The 19598-nt window shown below is 46.4% G+C and overlaps 1 protein-coding gene across 3 annotated transcripts; it reads right to left on the bottom strand.

Moving 5' to 3' along the window:
- Window positions 1-1022: 1022 nt before the first annotated feature.
- Window positions 1023-11588, bottom strand: LOC106571923 (transcription initiation factor TFIID subunit 4). Of its 3 annotated transcripts, none has more exons than XM_014145492.3 (16): window positions 11328-11588; window positions 10403-11140; window positions 9495-9643; window positions 8117-8221; window positions 7887-8018; window positions 7680-7802; window positions 7455-7544; window positions 7076-7327; window positions 6590-6713; window positions 4986-5100; window positions 4669-4838; window positions 4449-4579; window positions 3648-3773; window positions 3431-3487; window positions 3136-3255; window positions 1023-2988 (listed from the first exon to the last, which is right to left on the bottom strand). In XM_014145492.3, exons 1-16 carry the CDS (start codon window positions 11557-11559, stop codon window positions 2824-2826), a joined length of 2829 nt encoding a protein of 942 aa, XP_014000967.2. In that variant the 5' UTR covers window positions 11560-11588; the 3' UTR covers window positions 1023-2823. The 3 variants fall into 3 exon arrangements, with proteins under 3 accessions (XP_014000967.2, XP_014000968.2, XP_082818124.1); XM_014145493.3 differs by having other exon boundaries at window positions 6590-6710; XM_082961998.1 differs by lacking the exons at window positions 1023-2988; window positions 3136-3255; window positions 3431-3487; window positions 3648-3773 and adding an exon at window positions 4143-4313.
- Window positions 11589-19598: the final 8010 nt, after the last annotated feature.

The raw sequence follows: 19598 nt of genomic DNA, 5'->3' as shown, positions 1-19598 counted from the left end.
GGTTTCACAGGCACCTACTGTCTGCAGAGTGAACAGAAACAAACAACTCCATAAACCTCATATCCGCACTGTCTGAAACAGGGACATGACTGGGTGTGCTTTCCCGGTGAGCCATCGCTGAGCTGCCCAACTCTGTGTGTGTGGGTGTAATCCAGCGGTGTGTACCTACAGATCAACAGCCTGCATTCTCAAGTCACTGGAGCCAGAGTACAGCCAGGAGACATGACTCCTGGCGCTGCTTGGCTTGCTCATAAAATCTCTCAGTCTGGCAGCCTAAGCACATATTTCTTGCTGTTGTTACTGCGCTAAGGGAAGGGTTGGGAAACTGACGGTATGCTCCGAAGGCTACTGTGCTGATAGAGGCATATGCAGGGGTGGAATTGGGTGAGCAAAAATAATAATCACTCTAGGAACTTACCACTGTCATATCCACAGGCATTCAGCTTATAAACATGTTAGTATCAGCTCAAAATGCTGCCCCTGGGATTTTTATTTTGTGAACCGAACTCCATTCACATGCGAGTGTGATTTCGGTTCTATTGACTTGGACCATGTCCTCATATGCTGTGTTCACGTGCTAGCCGGAACTAGGAAACTGGGAAATGCCTGACTTGCTAACTGGTTGAACGCGACACGTTTAACTACAACCAGCTAGCAAGTCGGAAATGAGATTCCTAGTTCCGACTTGTAGTACACGAACGCGGCAATAGATGCAGATGAGATCACTCTTACTCCCAAAGACACCAAAGAAAATGGTTTCGGTTTGATGAGATTGACCACTGTTTGAGGGATGTAGAGATTTAGTGATACAATAGTGCCCTCCTCTGAGAGAACTATGTACTGCACTTGAACTCAGGAACTGGTTTTTAAAAGAAATCCCTCACATCATTGCAGCCCTTCTGTCTCTGGGTTAATACAGTAGGCAGCCACTGTACAAGACAAACTATAAATGCAGGCATTGAGAAGGGTTTAAGCAAGATCCAAACACTGTAGCCACGCAGAAAGACATACAGCACAACAACTTATTTTTCATTTTTAATGAAGGAGATCATTCTCTCTCAATCCTCTATAAACAATCACCATTAAAAACGTTTCATTTAGAGTATTTACATATTAACAAATGGCTGTGCAAAATGTATATTTACATAATATACTTCAGTTTTTCATTGAAAACTGTGTTCTCCGATAGAAAATGGACAGAGGGAAATGTGTGTAACAGTTGCCAGGGGCGATGGTATAAAAACATATCAATACTGATTGACTAGCAGAGAGAAAAAATAAATGTTGAGAAAAGAGAATTAAATCTTCTATTGACAGACCTTACAAAAGGCCAACTGAAGTATGTACAGCTAGAAAAGTCTAATCAATATACATTTTCATACACTCCCATCCAAAACCTTCAGAAACAACCAATTAGTATGTGCACCAACAAAATATCCAAAAATGATATAGAAAGTGGGTGTATCCCTCTGACTTGATTAAAAATCAGTCGTTGGGGGAGGGGGGGCAGTCCATATTCTGCATTCCATAACATCACCATGGCAGCCAGGAATGGCCTACCTCCAATCATAAATAGGCTATTTATTGCCAACGTTGCATCAACGTCTCAGTCTCACTTTGCATTGTTGCATCAACAATTAATTATTGTAAATTCTTTTACATGACTCTTTTGAAAAAAAATAAAATCATAAACCTGTTCATGTTTATCCTCCCCCCCCCACAGTCTACTGGCAGAAACATATGGTCTGTATGAACAGGTGATTGACAGACTGTTTCCATAGGATTACATGTTACATGTGCACCAGAAATGAGCGCGCACACAAGCTCGCGTCCATTTCCATAACCTTTTCAACAGACGTGTTGACATTCATAATAATGGATTCAAAAACAAAAGTCAAACAAAAAAGCACACCGGAAGATATACTAAAACAGAAATCAAACAAAGCCTAAAAACTCTGTGGAGAATTGACTGAATAACAAGTAGGGGTCCTGTAATGTTATCAGGGTTCTAGAGAGTTAGACATGTATCATTCATATGGCTTTATTTTGGCAAAAAAGGCAACTCAGCAGAAGACTTGTATCAGTCAAGTAAAAAATTAAAATAAAATAAAAAGTTAAAAAAATTCCAAATGAATGACTATAAAATAGTCTCTATCTCCCACCTCTATCCCCCAACAAAAGGCCCAGAGTTTCTGTATGGTCAGGGATTTGACGTTACTACTGCGGTTTTGTACGTTTGTTCGTTAACCGTGTTAAAAGGGTCCTCGCTGGGGGTTCTTTATAAAAAGTCTAATCATATAAGCCTCTTGCATGAGGTTAAAGGATGTAAAAGCTATGCACCTACTGTGAATGAGGATGTTTCCAGACCCAAAGGAGACCTCACAAATAAGAGCATTTCCCCTCCATGGCACCAGAGGGCAGTTTATGGGAGGGGACCAGGTTGCCAGTAGCTGGTCCCTACAGAAGTGTGAGAGGCACGGGGGTAAAGGAGGGTCCAGAAGAGCTAGTCTGAGAGGTCAGTCCCACCACCTCACCTTTGAGGAAGGCGTGTAGGGCACAGCTGATGATTAATATTCCAGGTGCTGCTGGTCTGTCTTCCCTCCAGGTCATGATTGTAGGAGAGCACAAAAGAGGAGGAGGTGCCGTCACATGTAGCTGGTCCATTTGGCTCTATAAGGGACGTGCTGTTGGGAGTGTCTGGCCTGTTATCTGTCGGGGAGATGTTATTGGAGACTGCGTCACGTGCATCAGAGTGACTGGTTTCTCTCATTAGTGTCTCATCTCTCTGGAAGTGTAACAGGGCGTGGCTGGTCTCTCTGTGCGTTATTTGAGGAAGCCTTTGTAGAGCAGATGTGAGCTACTGGTTTCTCTCTCATTCTCCAGACAGAAGAGCAGGTCCCTGAGGTTGACCCTGGTGATGCGCTGGCGCTGAGGTCTGGAGCCTCCGCTATTGGCCCCAACTGACGATGAGGGACCAGAGCCAGAACCCTGCAGAGAGGGAGGGGGAGACGGAGAAAGGAACATTCATGTTGATCTTCAAAAATATGTGCATGTATAAACCGCTATCAGTCCACAAGTTTGGTTCTTTGTTAAGCGCAATATATAGTCAATGATCAAGCCTAGAGTAGTCTTTACCTCAGCCCCGGCTCCGTTGACGGGGGACTCCATTTTCCGTTTCTTCCTGGGGCCGATGGCTGCCAGGGCCGTCATGTTGGCCTCCTTCTGCCTGATCTGATTCAGCTCCTGCTGCTGCATCTACAACCAAACCACACACAGAGGGAACAGGCATGACACATACAACGCTCCTGTGCTTGAAGACTGAGACAAGTGACACAGAGTATGAGAAACACTACAAATCATTTGCATACGACATAATACACTAATGTTATACACACTCTGCACACAGCCACACAAAACGCTCTCCTCTCACCTCTTTGGCCTTCTGTTTGAGCCGAAGCTGCTCTGGGTCCTCTTGCCGCGATCGAGACTGGGGGAGGAAAGAGGCACGGAATTCACTATCAACACTACTGGCACTTACAGTATAAGACCACTAGATGCTGCAAAAGGCTATGTAACATGGTTGAAGTTGCACCTCCACATTTCTAAGGTTAATGCCATCAATGCCTGTGGTGGTGAGTTACAGTTACCTTAGCAGCCTTCATCAGGATCTCCCTCTCCTGCTCCTCCTTCCTCTGTTTCTCCATCTGATCCAGCTGTTCATAGAACTTCAGCTGGGCTCGCACGTCACTCACCTGTTCATACTTATCATCCTCCTGAAGGAGAGAGAGAGGGGTGGAGAGAGAGATAATGGATTACAAGGGTAAAAATGTATGACTTTTTTTGTTGTACTTTTTACCCTCTTTTCTCCCCAATTTTGTGATATCCAAGTGGTAGTTACAGTCTTGTCCCATCGCTGCAACTCCCGTATGGACTCGGGAGAGGCGAAGGTCGAGAGCCATGCGTCCGTCCGAAACACGACCCCGCCAAGCCGCACTGCTTCTTGAAACACTGCTCGCCTTAACCCGGAAGCCAGCCGCACCAATGTGTCGGAGGAAACGCCGTCCAGCTGGCAAACGAAGTCAGCGTGCACGCTCCCCGGCACGCCACAAGGAGTCGCTAGAGCACGATGGGACAAGGGCATTCTAGCAGACCAAACACTCCCCTAACACGGATGACGCTGGGCCAATTGTGCGCCGCCTCATGGGTCTCCCGGTTGCGACACAGCTTGGGCTAGAACCCGGGTCTGTAGTGACGCCTCTAGCGCTGCGATGCAATGCCTTAGACCGCTGCACCACTCGGGAGGCCCTTCAGCACTTTTTGAAGATGAAAGGCTAGCAACAATAAGGATGACAACCCAGTATCGACAGAATACAACAGAACTTAATAGCTCATTAAAGAAGTCGTGAACCTCCTTCACGCCAACACCCACAGAAGCTGTGTTCTCTCACCTTGAAGGTGATGTTTTTCTGCTGCGCCACCTCCGTCACTTTCTCCAGCAGGTTCTGCAGCCGCTGCTGTGTTGCATGGGAAACGTAGTTGATAACCTCTGGCCCCAGGTCAATCACCCCAAACCTCCTACCTGTTACAACAAGGGAACAGGAGATGTTAAGAGATTTTAGGTACAGAGTGTGTGTGTGCATGCGTGCGTTTATGTTGTGTGTGTCTCACCGATCTCCTGTACTCTCCGGGTTAGTGAGGCGGTGTAGAGGAAGGCCTCGTCCTTACAGGAGCGGGTCACCGCGCCCACCAGCTCAGAGTTGGTTGCCAGGATACGGGCGCTCTCCTCTGACAGGTTGACTCCAGCCATGGAGGCCACGTCATTGATATCATCATCATCTCTGGATGAAGACGACAGGGAAAGAAGAGAAAGATCACATTTATAAGGCCTCTTTTTCACTTTAAGAATTCTGAAATCAACCGACTTGTGCATGCGTGTGTGTGTGTGTGTGTGTGTGTGTGTGTGGGTGTGTGCGTGTGTGAGTTACTTGAAGGTTCCTCCGCTTGCCTCCTTCAGCTTGTTCTTCTGTGCAACAGAGAGCATAGACTGGCGCCCCAGTGTTACCTTGGCCCCTGGTGCTAGAGCTTGTTTCACTACAGGAACTGAGACACAGACAGAAAGACAGAGAGCGCAAGATGGGGGAGAAAAGGAACAGTTAGACACTACCTTTACACAGGCTCCTCAACCTTTCACATTGTATAATGTATCATTACACATCAATAAATAATGATCTTTTTCTTGGTATATTTGCTGTGAGCAGAAGAGAGGAGCTGAGATCAAGAGGAAGAGAGATGGAGGAAGAACATTTCACAGATGAGCGCTTTCTTGATCAATATCGCATGCAGCTACATTTATATCTCACAAGGGGGCAGTGTTTCCATACAGTCCAGTGAACACACGTAAAGTGTATTTCCATTCAAAATTCCATTTTCCTTTACCCTAACTTTAACCCAGGTGCATCATGCACAAAAATGTGAGGAGGCACAAAGTATGTGAGGATGGCTCAGGGGTAGAAGTTGAGAATTTAGCATTTTTTTAAACTCCTGTAATCTAGAGCCATAATCATTATGCTTAATTTGATGTCAGAAATGTGTTTATTTTCCTGCATATCTAAGCATACTTCTTGAGCTGTCTGTTTCTTACTGACTGGTGGTAAAAAAAAAAAATCAAGAAACGAAATATGCTTCTCTGCTAAAATCTGGGTAAAAGATTGAAAGGATGCGAGTACATTTAGTAATTGCTTGCTTTTCTAAAGTCTACCAACCTTACCAGCAGGCATGCCAGCTAAGATAGTTAGACAAGCTAGTTACTCTAACTTGACTGATGGCCTGAAATGGTTTCTTGGTAGCTAGATATGAGGTTGGAAGATTGGTAACCTATTTGGGCTAGCATTACAGAAATCACTTTATTTTAATAAAATGTTAAACAGGACAAATTTGAGGGGGCACGTGTCCCTATGCCCCATATGGGCATAACACCACTAACTTAACCCAAACCCTAACCCCAATTCTAACCCTAACCCCAATTCTAACCCTAACCCCAATTCTAACCCTAACCCCTAAGCCTAAAATAGCCTTTGTCCTCATGGAGACCTGAGAAATGTCCCCACGAGGGAGAATTTTCCTTGTGGGGACTTTTGGGGATTTCCGGTACCCACGAGGATAGTAATACAAGACCACACACACACACACGCGCACGCACGCACGCACACACACACACTACTGCCATCTCCACTAGCTAATCTCCACTAGCTAATAGCAGCCGGCCACAGACCGAACACTTCTGTCTGACGCTTTCTATCATTGACACTGCCATTGTTCACACTGAGCGCATTTGTCCCAGAGACTCCCAGTGGAAAAATAGCTAACACAGAAAAGCTCCTATCCTGCACAAGAGCAGTATTATACAGCTATGGTATAAGAAAGCACTAGGGTTCATCTGAAATAAGATAACTAATACGTTATCCTTTGTATAAATGATATTTCTGTTTGAGAAATGGCTGACATTTTCATGTAGAATAAGTACACAAACATCAAACACAAAGCCATGACGCAGTTAAGACGATGGGACGCAGACAATACAAACGCACACCTGTTTGCAGCTGTTTGACCACCTGCGGATGTCCCATGATGATGCGACTGTGGGACTGGCCTCGGAAAGTAACCATGGGCGACTGGGCCAGAGTTACCTGAGTACTTGCCAACGCCCCCTGCTGCTGGGGCACCATCAACACAGAGAGAGAGTAGAGAACGAGAGAGAAAGAGAGAGGAGAGAGCGAGGGAGGAGAGAGAGGTATAAAACATGATTCACACAATAGAGCAGACATTACTGTTCAGGCTCGGGCTATTTATTTTTAACATTGTCCTTTCTAGTATGGCTCCAGCAATTACGGTGGATGCGTAACCAGGCCAGCCCAGTGCAGCTCGGCTTTGCCATGTAGTGTGAAACAGGTGATACACTTCTGGTCATCCCTCAACATAACAGTCATATAGACTTCATGTGACACAAAGTCAACAAGGCACCCCCCTATACAATACATGGAAACACTGAGTGGAGTATCATTAGGATATAGTATACCAGGCCAGGCTTGCTGTGAGGTGTCTGGGCCTGGCTGATGACAGGGGACTGGTGCATGGTCCCCTTGGCCCCGGGGCTGGCCGTGGTGGTTCTGTTCAGAGGGAGTCTCTGTGCGGTGGCCGTGCCCCCCAGCACCACTGCAGTCAGGGCTGTGGAGGAGGAGGCAGGCTGGACGCTGGCCTGGGGAAGCTGGCTCTGCTGGATGAAGGCTGTCGAGTCTGGGGTCATCTGACGCAGTGCAGGGAGACTCCTCTGGAGATGGGGAGGGAGAGCACAGGTCATTCCCTCATCTATATTGCATCTTCCGGCCACTTGTGTTTGTTTGGGTCGCGAGTGAATAGCTAGCTACATTAGAGAAGGGAAAAGCCATCGGGCTCACCTTGAGGAAAGGCACAAGATATGGCTGAGGAGAGGAGTTGAGCTCCCGGTATAACCGACTGGTGAACTCCTCTGCTTCGATCTTACCTTCCTGCAGTGGTAGAAAAACACAGACATCAATGTAGAAAGACAGCGTGAGGAAAAAGAGTAAGAGCGAGTGCAAGAGAAAGAGAGAGACAGAGCGAGAGAGAGAGTGAAACGAACACCGACAGACAGACAGGCGTACCAACAGGCTCTTGACCAGGTCCTTGACGCTGGCCGTGGTCTCAGACGACTGCTTCCCGCTGGATGCCAGCTTGATCAGCGTGGAAAGGAAGTTCTTGCATTTCTTCACGTTCTCCAGGGTCTCCTACACACACACACACGTAAAAACCATTGCATGACCATTTAGGAGTAGACAAATGCAGGAAGGAGTAGAGGAGTGTTGTCCCACCGTAGTGGGAGTGCTTGGTGTCCCGGTAGCTCCGGGGGTCCCTGCTCGCTGGTTGACTGCTGCTGCTGCCGAGCCAGGCTGCACTGGGGCCTGACCTGGGGTGGCAGCCGCCCCACCCAGCACAATGGTGTTCTACAGGAGATGGGACAAAGGGAGCAGGGGATGAAATGAGACTAAAGGGAGAGGGTGAGATAATGAAAGAGAAGAGGGGGGATGAGGTGTGTACCTACCTGCTGTAGCACAGGAGGCCTCTGGAGGACAGTGGTCTGGGCCGGGGTGCCCTGCTTGATGATGGTGGGGGTCACCTGACGGGCCATGAGGGGCATCCCTGGAGCCTACAGGATAGGACAAGGGTTCTGGGGACGGTTGCACCAGTTGGTCGTAACCCCACTTCCGACCTTAAAATTAGACCTGTTGCACCACCTGGGCATAACCCTTCTATGAGCTATGTCTGGGAGTAGAATCTACGCCTTGTAGGGAGCAGGTGTATTCTTTCATGATATGCTCAGAAAATAACAGCAATCTCTATTTTCAAAAGGATGTGAGTCTCGTGTTCAAATTTCACAACCGAAGCAGGCTTTTCATGTTGCCTATGCACAAGTCAATAGCTACATAATACACTTGATTTATGCTACATTATAGCATGCTAAATGTGTCTGATCAGATATTAGCGAACAAATAGATGGTCTGCCACCTCCTCTTATTTGCCCAGACAGAAACCAATTAACCAAACATATGGACGGAGATTCTGTGAAACAAAATCATATTGATTGATCATCAGACAAGTCAAGAGCTTTGAGTCGGAATATAGCCTAGGCTACCACACGAGTGACGAGCAAAATAATCCACGTTATACTCGGCTACCGTAGGCTACATAGCAAACCAGCAAAATATTCTGATAACACTGCTAGACCAGCAAACTAGACTAAAGATCATCATGAACACTCACCTCAATTTTGCTAACATTTCCCCAGCCTAATTGTAACCAAATATCCAAACGGATATTCGGTGAAAAAAAAAAAAAAAAATTCTGACATTGATTCATTCATCAAGATAAGTCCTCATGCTTGTCTCAAAGCAGCGCGATAACACTGGCCCAATCATAACGGTGCTGAAATTACGGTTGACCACATACGGCTATTGCTTTAAAGTATTTAAAACGGTTAGACGACTTTGGGAAGTTTCAGTAAGCAACAATATGATAAATGCCTTCAATGGCATTAACTTTATTCTCATTCAGTGATACTCATTCCCAATGTAATTATCGATTGATCCATCCAGCTGTGGTTGAGAAAACGTGCATGCATAGCGGTGGGCTTTGCGAAGTGATGGGACATGCCTCGCAATGTTTAGAACTGCCACTGGCGCTGCCTAGCAACCATCATTATGAAGCATCACATCTCATGAACGTGCGTTGTATATGCCGTACTAGTCTTATTTTTGGTTGGTGCAACAGGTGTAAATTAACCGGCTTTGTGTCACCTCTGTTCGCCTGTGTCGCTCTTTCATCGCTCTCTTTATTCAATCACACTGTGATCTCTCCATCACTGGAGCTAAGAGATGATTTACAGTTTCAGTGTGTGTGTGTGTGTGTGTGTGTGTGTGTACCTGTACAGAGGTGATCTGGACAGGGGGAGTGCTGGTGGGGGTGGCTGGCCGTGGGGTCATGGGGCTCTGGGACTGAGCCTGCATCTGGGCCAGGGTCTGCTGGTGGATCATTAACAGCTGCCCACTCTCACTGCGCACCAACACCATCCCTGCACAGGGCAGAGGGCATGGAGGGGGGTCAGAGGTGAGGTCAAACAGGGGTCATAGATCAACAGACAGACTCGCTAAATACACCACAATTGAATAACTTCTAAAGCATTGTTTGCTTAGAAAATATATTTGGCCACTCTTGGCTGAAAAGTGGTACAGTAAAAAGTAATTATCACTAAAACTCAACTTTCAGTGGCGAGCTTAATGGTGGATAGCATTGTTAGACAGAACATGTGAGAGATGCAGTTCCAACAGAACATTTGGCACATGCTTGCAACTAGGTTACATGATGCACTACAGTGTCAGTGTGCCCCTTGACAGTGGGTCGGTCTATGGTATGTGTGCTATCAGGACCACACAACAGAGAACAGCACAACAGATAACGCTAATCTGCTTTTACAAGCAAAACAAGTAGACAGAATCAATAGAATGTTCCCACAGGTCACAGTGTGCTAGAGGAGCATGAACAATGGACAGCAAAACACACACACACACACTAGAGACTGGGATGGAGTACAGTATAGCAACTGGACAGTTTGTCTGATAAACAAACAAAAGACTTGTCTGTGTGCCACAGCGCATAAGTTTGCAATAAAGTTTGTTTATCACATTGATAGAGCCTTGAAACGCTGCCAGCAAGATGCATTGTATCCCCTCTCCACTCACTATGGCTCACTGACATAATTGGCTACTCTAACACATCATATCATGCTTCAATGAATCAGCTATACAATATCAACTGAGAATGGAAAAGTTACCTGGGGGGAGCTGAATGTTTTGGATGTTTGGCGCGTTCTGTTGGGGTTGCGGAAGTCTTGGGGCCAATACCTGAGGAGCGATCGCCCTTATCCCACCAGGACTGATTGCAATAGTCGATGGGCTTTTCTCTAAAGCTGTTGCCGTCCCCGTCACCTGTGCAGTCTTTTGTATTGTCGTTTTTGGCGACTCTGACTTGTTGATTTGTGCTCCTGAACATGCAGGGTGAGCGACGTTGACAGATGATGTCAGAAAGGTATTGCTCCCGCTCAGCGAGGTGACTGCTCCGGGGGTTTGCATAGGCGGCCTCACGAGCGTGACAGTAGGCACACTGTTTAGAACAGACGGCTGAGACGATATTACAGTTGAAGTGACAGCATTGTCCATTAGAGAGGTTTGAATGACAGTGCTGGAAGTTGAGGGTAAGATTACGTTTCCCTTGACCACGGAGCCTGGTCCGTTGTAGACAATCGTGACGGCGGGCACTGTGCTGCTTGCCGAGCTCACCAAATTATGAGAGTTTATTACAACGCTACTTCCATTTAAAGTTTGTACACCAGCCGACTCAGTTTTTCCGATCCTTTCCCCGTGATCGGGAACCACTGTTACCACACCACCAGCTGTCCTCGTCTTACTCTGACTGTGTCCCGCTGTCATGCTTGAGCCCGCCGCCGTCGTCGCGGCCGCTGTATCCATGGTGGACCTCGTACTATTAATGACACCCCCTTGGACGCTATTCCCTACAGCAGAGGAAACATGAGAGAAAGGGAAATATATATATATACAAATATATATAAATTGAACATGTGTATAAGCAAGAGTTTTGTCAAATGGTGTGGCTTAAAAGATACGAAAACAGAAAAACAACGTGACAAAAATGTGCTAACCAGAGTCAGCGGCTAAACCTATATCTTACGTTAACGTTACCTGGTTTAGCAAGCTCTTGTGAAAGTCCCATTTTGCTGTCCTGGACATTGGAATTGCCACATACAGCGGGGTTGCCACTGTGATTTGCGGCAGCCTGGACCCTGACTGCAGAGTTTCCGCGACCCGATCCCGTGAGCTCAGACTCCAAAGATCCAACAAGATCACTAACTACTTTCTCGTCCACCTCAGTGTTGAAGAAAACATCATCCAGCAAATCCGAGCCCGCCGCCATCTTTACCCTACTACACTCGATCGTGAGACGCATGCGCCGATTGGATACTCCGTCACTGACATCGGATTCCGGGTGCTCTGATTGGTTATTGCTAGATTTAAAGGTTGGGATAAATGGTTTTAACTTGCATTTTGGAATGCCAGCCGGATGAGGAAGCACGGACGAAAAATCGGTACGACAATACGGATAGAATTGCCAAATGGAAACGAACCACACGAGATGTTACCGATTGTACTTATTTGGAATCATTCTAGAGGAAATAATGTGATTTCTTTGCTCTTTTGAGTTTTTATTCTCGACTCAAAATGGCTGCGTTGTTTTTTTCATTTTTTTTTCTTCAGTTCTGTCCGACAACTGCTGTTACCACACGCACGAGGGCGCATATCATGCGCTCGCTGCTGACTGTTAAACAGAACTAGGCAGCCTGCTGCTTGCCCCTCTGTCTGTCGCTGAGCTGTGGAGGACAATAAAGACATCTCATGTCATTTTTTTTACATTTCTGTGATCATGCTTTAGAGATTGAAGTTGTGCTATAGGCATAGGGTGAATTCAAAAAGAGTGGGACATTGCTCTTTTAAAAAAAGTATTATTAATGGAGGGAGCGCCCAAAAATATAAATGACGTCATGATTTCCCAAATCAACGTTTGTACCGACAGATGTAGCTAATTGAATAGCCTATCATTATAGAGTATTCATTAAAACGCATTCTCCAAATCAAATTTTATCAGTCACATGCACCTAATACAACATGCACGGAATTCACCTTACAGTGAAATGCTTGCTTACAAGCCCCTAACTGACAGTGCAGTTTCAAAAAATATGGATAAGAATAAGAGAGAAAAGTAACAAGTAATTAAAGGTGCTGGTACAGTCAATGTGCAAGGGCACAGGTTAGTTGGGAAAGTGTGTACATGTAGGTAGAGTTAATTAAAGTGACTATGCATATATAACAACAGAGAGTGGTAGTGGAGGGGTAGTCATTTGACTAGACGTTCAGGAGTCTTATGGCTTGGGGGTAGAAGCTGTTTAGAAGCCTCTTGGAGCTAGACTTAGCGCTCCGGTACTGCTTGCTTGTGGTAGCAGAGTGAACAGTCTATGACTAGTGTGGCTGGAGTCTTTGACAATTTTTAGGGCCTTCCTCTGACACCGCCTGGTACAGAGGTCCTGGATTGCAGGAAGCTTGGCCCCAGTGATGTACTGGGCTGTCGGAGGCTGAGCAGTTGCCATACCAGGCAGTGATGCAACCAGTCAGGATGCTCTCGATGGTGCAGCTGTAGAACCTTTTGAGGATCTGAGGACCCATACCACATCTTTTCAGTCTCCTGAGGGGGAATAGGTTTTGTCGTGCCCACTTCATGACTGTCATGGTGTGCTTGGACCATGTTAGTTTGTTCGGAACTTAAAGCTCTCAACCTGCTCCACTGCAGCCCCGTCAATGACAATGGGGGCGTGCTCGGTCCTCTTTTTCCTGTAGTCCACAATCATCTCCTTTGTCTTGATCACGTTGAGGGAGAGGTTGTTGTCCTGACACCATACGACCAGGTCTCTGACCTCCTCCTTATAGGCTGTCTCGTTGTTGTCGGTGATCAGGCCTACCACTGTTATGTAATTGGCAAATTTAATGATGGTGTTGAAGTCGTGCCTGGCCGTGCAGTCATGAGTGAACAGGAAGTACAGGAGGGGGCTGAGCACTGGATCCTGCACTTCCTGACGGGCCGCCCCCGGTGGTAAGGGTAGGTAACAACACATTCGCCACGCTGATCTTCAACACAGGGGCCTGCAACTGGATCCTGGCCCCTGTGTTGAGGATCAGCATGGCGGATATGTTGTTATCAACCCTTACCACCAGGGGGCGGCCCGTCAGGAAGTCCAGGATCCAGTTGCAGGGGGAGGTGTTTAGTCCCAGGGTCCTTAGCTTATTGATGAGCTTTGAGAGCACTGTGGTGTTGAACGCTGAGCTGTAGTCAATGAATAACATTCTCACATTGGTGTTCCTTTTGTCCAGGTGGGAAAGGGCAGTGTGGAGTGCAATCGCGACTGCATCATCTGTGGAACTGTTGGGACGTGATCCAAATTGGAGTGGGTCTAGGGTTTCTGGGATAATGGTGTTGATGTGAGCCATGACCAGCCTTTCAAAGCACTTCATGGCTACAGACGTGAGTGCTACGGGTCAGTAGTCATTTAGGCATGTTACCTTAGTGTTCTTGGTGCCCAAGAACACTATGGTGGTCTGCTTAAAACATGTTGATATTACAGACTCGGACAGGGAGAGGTTGAAAATGTCAGTGAAGACACTTGCTAGTTGGTCAGTGCATGCTCGCAGTACACGTCCTGGTAATCCGTCTGGACCTGCGGCCTTGTGAATGTTGACCTGTCTAAAGGTCTTACATCGGCTGCAGAGAGCGTGATCACACAGTCTTCTGGTACAGCCGGTGCTCTCATGCATGTTTCAGTGTTATTTGCCTCGAAGTGAGCATATAAGTAGTTTAGCTCGTCTGGTAGGCTCATGTCACTGGGCAGCTCTCGGCTGTGCTTCCCTTTGTAGTCTGTAATGGTTTGCAGGCCCTGCCACATCTGACGAGCATCAGAGCCGGTGTAGTACGACTCGATCTTATTGATGCTTTGCCTTTTTGATGGTTCGTCGGAGGGCATAGCGTAATTTCTTATAATCTTCCGGGTTAGAGTCACGCTCCTTGAAAACGGCAGCTCTGGCCTTTAGCTCAGTGCGGATGCTGCCTGTAATCCATGGCTTCTGGTTGGGGTATGTACGTCAGTCACTGTAGGGACGACGTCATGGTTGCACTTATTGATGAAGCCAATGACAGATGTGGTGTACTCCTCAATGCCATTGGAGGAATACGGGAACATATTCCAGTCTGTGCTTGCAAAACAGTCTTGTAGCTTATCATCTGCTTCATATGACCAGTTTTTTATTGATCTAGTCACTGGGGCTTCCTGCTTTAATTTTTGCTTGTAAGCAGGAATTAGGAGGATGGAATTATGGTCAGATTTGCCAAATGGAGGGCGAGCTTTGTATGCATCTCTGTGTTTGGAGTATAGGTGGTCCAGAGTTCTTTGCCCTCTGGTTGCACATTTAACATGCTGATAGAAATTTGGTAAAACTGATTTATGTTTCCCTGCATTAAAGTCCCCGGCTAGTAGGAGCGCCACCTCTGAGTGAGCGTTTTCTTGTTTGCTTATGGCAGAATACAGCTCAGCTGTCAGAGCAGCTCACAGATCACTGCACCTGTACATAGCCCATCTATAATTTAGCCCAAACAACTACCTCTTCCCCTACTGTATTTATTTATTTTATTTTGCTCCTTTGCACCCCATTATCTCTATTTCTACTTTCCACTTTCTTCTACTACAAATCTACCATTCCAGTGTTTTACTTGCTATATTGTATTTACTTTGCCACCATGGACTTTTTTGCCTTTACCTCCCTTACCTACCAGCCACCTGTATGTTGATATTGGCGTTGTTTAGCCACGACTCCGTGAAGCATAAGATGTTACAGTTTTTAATGTCCCATTGGTAGTTTAATCTTCCCAATAACTCTTCCATTTTATTGTCCAAAGATTACGTTTGCTAGCAGAATTGAGGGGAGTGGGGGTTTATTCGATCGCCTCCGACTCCTCAGATGGCAGCCCGCCCTATCTTTCTCCGCCTCCTCTTCACGCATATCACTGGGGTCGGGGCCTGTTCCCGAGGGAGCCGTATATCCTCCGCATCGGGCTCGGCAGAGTCGTGAACTAAGAAAAAGGATTCTGCGAGTCCGTGGTGAGTAATCACAGTTATGATGTCTAGAAGTTATTTTCGGTCATATTGCACAGTCTATGCCCACACATTGTCTAAATACAATGTTATATTTGTAATACTCTCAAACAACACATTAGGTATAGGCTACCTCATTTCAGAATAGGGCAGCATCACTCAATAGTGAATTAATTTGTATATACACTATATATACAAATGTATGTGGACACCACTTAAAATTTGTGGATTCGGCTATTTCATCCATACCCTTTGCTGACATGTGTATACAATCGAGCACACAGGCATGCAATCTCCATAGACAAACATTGTCAGTAGAATGCTCTTACTGAAGAGATCAGTTACATTCAATGTGGCACCGTCATAGGATGCCACCTTTCCAATAAGTCAGTTCCTCAAATTTCTGCCCTGCTAGAGCTGCACCGGTCAACTGTAAGTGCTCTTATTGTGAAGTGGAAATGTCTAGGAGCAACACCGGCTCAGCCGTGAAGTGGTAGACCACACAATGTCACAGACCGGGACCGCTGAAGCGCGTAGCGCGTAAAAATCATCTCTCCGGCCTCCCAGGTGGCGCAGTGGTCTAAGGCACTGCATCGCAGTGCTAGCTGTGCCACCAGAGATTCTAGGTTTGAGTCCAGGCTCTGTCGCAGCCGGCCGCGACTGGGAGGCCCATGGGGCGGCGCACAATTGGCCCAGCGTCGTCCAGATTAGGGAGGGTTTGGCCGGCAGGGATATCCTTGTCTCATCACGCACTAGCGACTCCTGTGGCGGGCCGGGTGCAGTGCACGCTGACCAGGTCGCCAGGTGTACGGTGTTTCCTCCGACACATTGGTGTGGCTGGCTTCCGGGTTGGATGGGCATTGTGTCAAGAAGCAGTGCGGCTTAGTTGGGTTGTGTTTCGGAGGACGCATGGCTCTCGACCTTCGCCTCTCCCGAGTCCATACGGGAGTTGCAGCGATGAGACAAGACTGTAACTACTACCAATTGGATACCACGAAAATTGGGGAGAAGAAAAAGGGTAAAAAAAATATATAATTTAAAAAATCGTCTGTCCTCGGTTGCAACACTCACTACCGAGTTCCAAACTGCCTCTGGAAGCAACATCAGCTCAAGAACTGTTCGTTGGGAGTGATGTAAAGCTCGCCGCCATTGGACTCTGGAGCAGTGGAAACTCGTTCTCTGGAGTGATGAATCACGCTTCACCATCTGGCAGTCTGACAGACAAATCTGGTTTTGGTGGATCCCAGGAGAATACTATCTGCCCCAATGCATAATGCCAACTGTAAAGTTTGGTGGAGGAGGATTAATGGTCTGGGGCTGTTTTTCATGGTTTGGGCTCGGTCCCTTAGTTCCAGTGAAGGGAAATCTTAACGCTACAGCATACAGTGACATTATAGACAATTCTGTTCTTCCAACTTTGTGGCAACAGTTTGGGGAAGACCCTTTCCTGTTTCAGCATGACAATGCTCCCATGCACAAAGCGAGGTCCATACAGAAATGTTTTGTCGAGATTGGCGTGGAAGAACTTGACTGGCCTGCACAGAGCCCTGACCTCAACTCCATCGAACAACTTTGGGATGACTTGGAACGCTGACTGCGAGCCAGGCTTAATCACCCAACATCAGTGCCTGACCTCACTAATGCTCTTGTGGCTGAATGGAAGCAAGTACCCGCAGCAATGTTCCAACATCTAGTGGAAAGCCTTTTCAGACGAGTGGGCTGTTATAGCAGCAAAGGAGGGATCAACTCCATATTAATGCATATGATTTTGTAATGAGATGTTCGACAAGCAGGTGTTCACATACTTTTGGTCATGTAGTGTATTTCTTCACATATCCAAGCCAATCATTTGATTGATCTCAAAGTTTCACGGGGATATGCATTTAGGTATTCTTGAATTACTATTTTGTGAGCGAATTAGATCTGATGGTGTTAAAAAAACTATTAGACTTTCTTGTTTTTTGTTTGAATCAAAGCATATATCCTGCCTAGTTGTATTATCTTTTTTTTTTCTTTTCAGCTTCATCTAAACATCCTAAAATCTCATTAGAAATGAGGTGTTTTTGGTGTAACAGTAGAATTATAGGCCTACTATGCTACGGTATTAAATTCGGTTCTGTTATGTAAAATGCAAATGAATCATTATGTGATCTTGTGAGACATTGATTCAGCTTTGATTTAACTTTACTAAAGGAGCACCATTGTGAGAAGTGGTGATCTTCTGTTTGTAATAATAATAATATGTGATGAGCCTGACTACACTGGCGGGTTTTGCCATTAGGCACAAGACACAATTGCCTCAAATCATCAAGGGGCCTCATGAGCTGGGCATAAAAAATACATTAAAATAAAACAAAATTACAATACTTTCTGTGCTTGAAGCCCCCCTCATGCTCCGCTCGAAGCATAATAAATAAATAATAGAAACATCTCCATTAAAATCCATCTGTTTAATTCACCGCATCCACCGATATCGTCCTTTCGCATCTGCGGTGGAAGGTGGCCAAGCTACAATATCTTCTCTTGAAAACATCTGTAGTGTCCAAATGGTTTGGGCTACACACTAATATACCTCTCTATGAAAATATGAGACTCTCCGTTTTGCTCTGTGACCCCCACAAGTCCCAAATCATCTTGGCTCCTGGACCCTGTCAGCGTATTTCAAGGCTCTTTTGAGACAATGACTTATCAGTGACCAAAGCCCTGCTCAGATAATCCCTACCATTGTATCGCTGAGTTGGCGTATTGCTGCTGCAAATGTACATGGCAGTCGTAATGTAAGTAACCTAATTTATGTCCCTCTAACTCCCCTGAATGCCTCTGTCAACCCTACAGCTATTGTATGCAGTAATCATGCGCCTATGAACCAGAGCACTGAGGCAGTTTGGCCTAGTAGGAAATCCACTGTGTGCAGCTCACCCTGCACTATATGCTCAAACATAAATATCACTGTCATGTCTAGCTCTGATCAGCCTCCCAGTAAAGCAATAAAAACAATCAAGAATCCCAAAAGAGTTAAAAAAAGAAAAAGAAGCCCATTCTTGTGGGAAGGTGCTATAGACCACGAAGTGCTAACAATCAGTATATGGATAATATGTGTGAAATGCTTGATAATCTATGTGATATCAACAGAGAGGTACAGTGCATTCGGAAAGTATTCAGACCCCTTCACTTTTTCCACATTTTGTTACGTTACAGCCTTATTCTGTAATTTCCCTCATCAAGCTACACACAATACCCGATAATGACAAAACAGAAATACCTTATTTACATTGGTATTCACACCCTTTGCTATGAGACTTGAAATTGAGCTCAGGTGCCACCTGTTGCCATTGATCATCCTTGAGATGCTTCTACAACTTGATTCAATTGATTGGACATGATCCCACAGTTGACAGTGCATGTCAGAGCAAAAACCAAGCCATAGGAAAGCTCTGAGACAGGATTGTGTCGAGGCAAAAATCTGGCGAAGGGTATCAAAACATTTCTGCAGCATTGAAGGTCCCCAAGGACATAGAGGCCTCCATCATTCTTAAATGGAAGAAGTTTGGAACCACCAACTCTTCTTAGAACTGGCCACCCGGCCAAACGCAGGGGAAGGGCCTTGGTCAGGGAGTTCACCAAGAACCTGATGGTCACATCGTACACCTGGCAACCGTGTCAGCGTGTATGCGCCCGGCCTGCCACAGGAGTCGCTAGAGCACGATAGGACAAGGACATCCCTGCCGGCCAAACCCTTCCCTAACCCGGACGACGCTGGGCCAATTGTGCGCCAACCAATGGGTCTCCCGGTCACGGCTGGCTGTGACAGAGCCTGGACGCGAACCAAGATCTCTAGTGGCACAGCTAGCATTGCGATGCAGTGCCTTAGACCACTGCGCCACTCAGGAGGCCCCGATGGTCACTCTGACACAGCTCCACAGTTCCTCTGTGGAGTGGCCAGACGGAAGCCAGATTCTCTGGTCTGATGAAATGAAGATTGAACTCTTTGGCCTGAATGCCAAGCATCACGTCTGGAGGAAACCTGGCAGCATCCCTACGGTGAAGCATGGTGGTGGCAGCGTCATGTTGCGGGGATGTTTTCAGCAGCACGGAGACTAATCAGGATTGAGAGAAAGATGAACGGGACAATGTACAGAGAGATCCGTGATGAAAACCAGCTCCAGAGTGCTCAGGACCTCAGACTGGGGTGAAGGTTCACCTTCCAACAGGACAACGACCCTAAGCACACAGCCACGACCAGCAGGAGTGGCTTCAGGAC

The sequence above is a fragment of the Salmo salar genome, chromosome 15 (assembly GCF_965601325.2).
Source record: "Salmo salar chromosome 15, fSalSal1, whole genome shotgun sequence".
NCBI classification, from domain to species: domain Eukaryota; kingdom Metazoa; phylum Chordata; class Actinopteri; order Salmoniformes; family Salmonidae; genus Salmo; species Salmo salar.
Note: the sequence above shows the minus strand (reverse complement) of the source record. Positions and strands in the feature narration are given on the sequence as shown.

Excerpts from the sequence above, each read along its gene's own strand:
- LOC106571923 (XM_014145492.3), bottom strand. The coding sequence starts at position 11,559 with ATGGCGGCGGGCTCGGATTTGCTGGATGATGTTTTCTTCAACACTGAG. Across the intron at positions 9,644-10,402 it reads AAACATTCAGCTCCCCCCAG|GGATGGTGTTGGTGCGCAGT; the intron begins GTAACTTTTCCA and ends TGCCCTGTGCAG. Across the intron at positions 5,101-6,589 it reads GGTCAAACAGCTGCAAACAG|TTCCTGTAGTGAAACAAGCT; the intron begins GTGTGCGTTTGT and ends TCTGTGTCTCAG.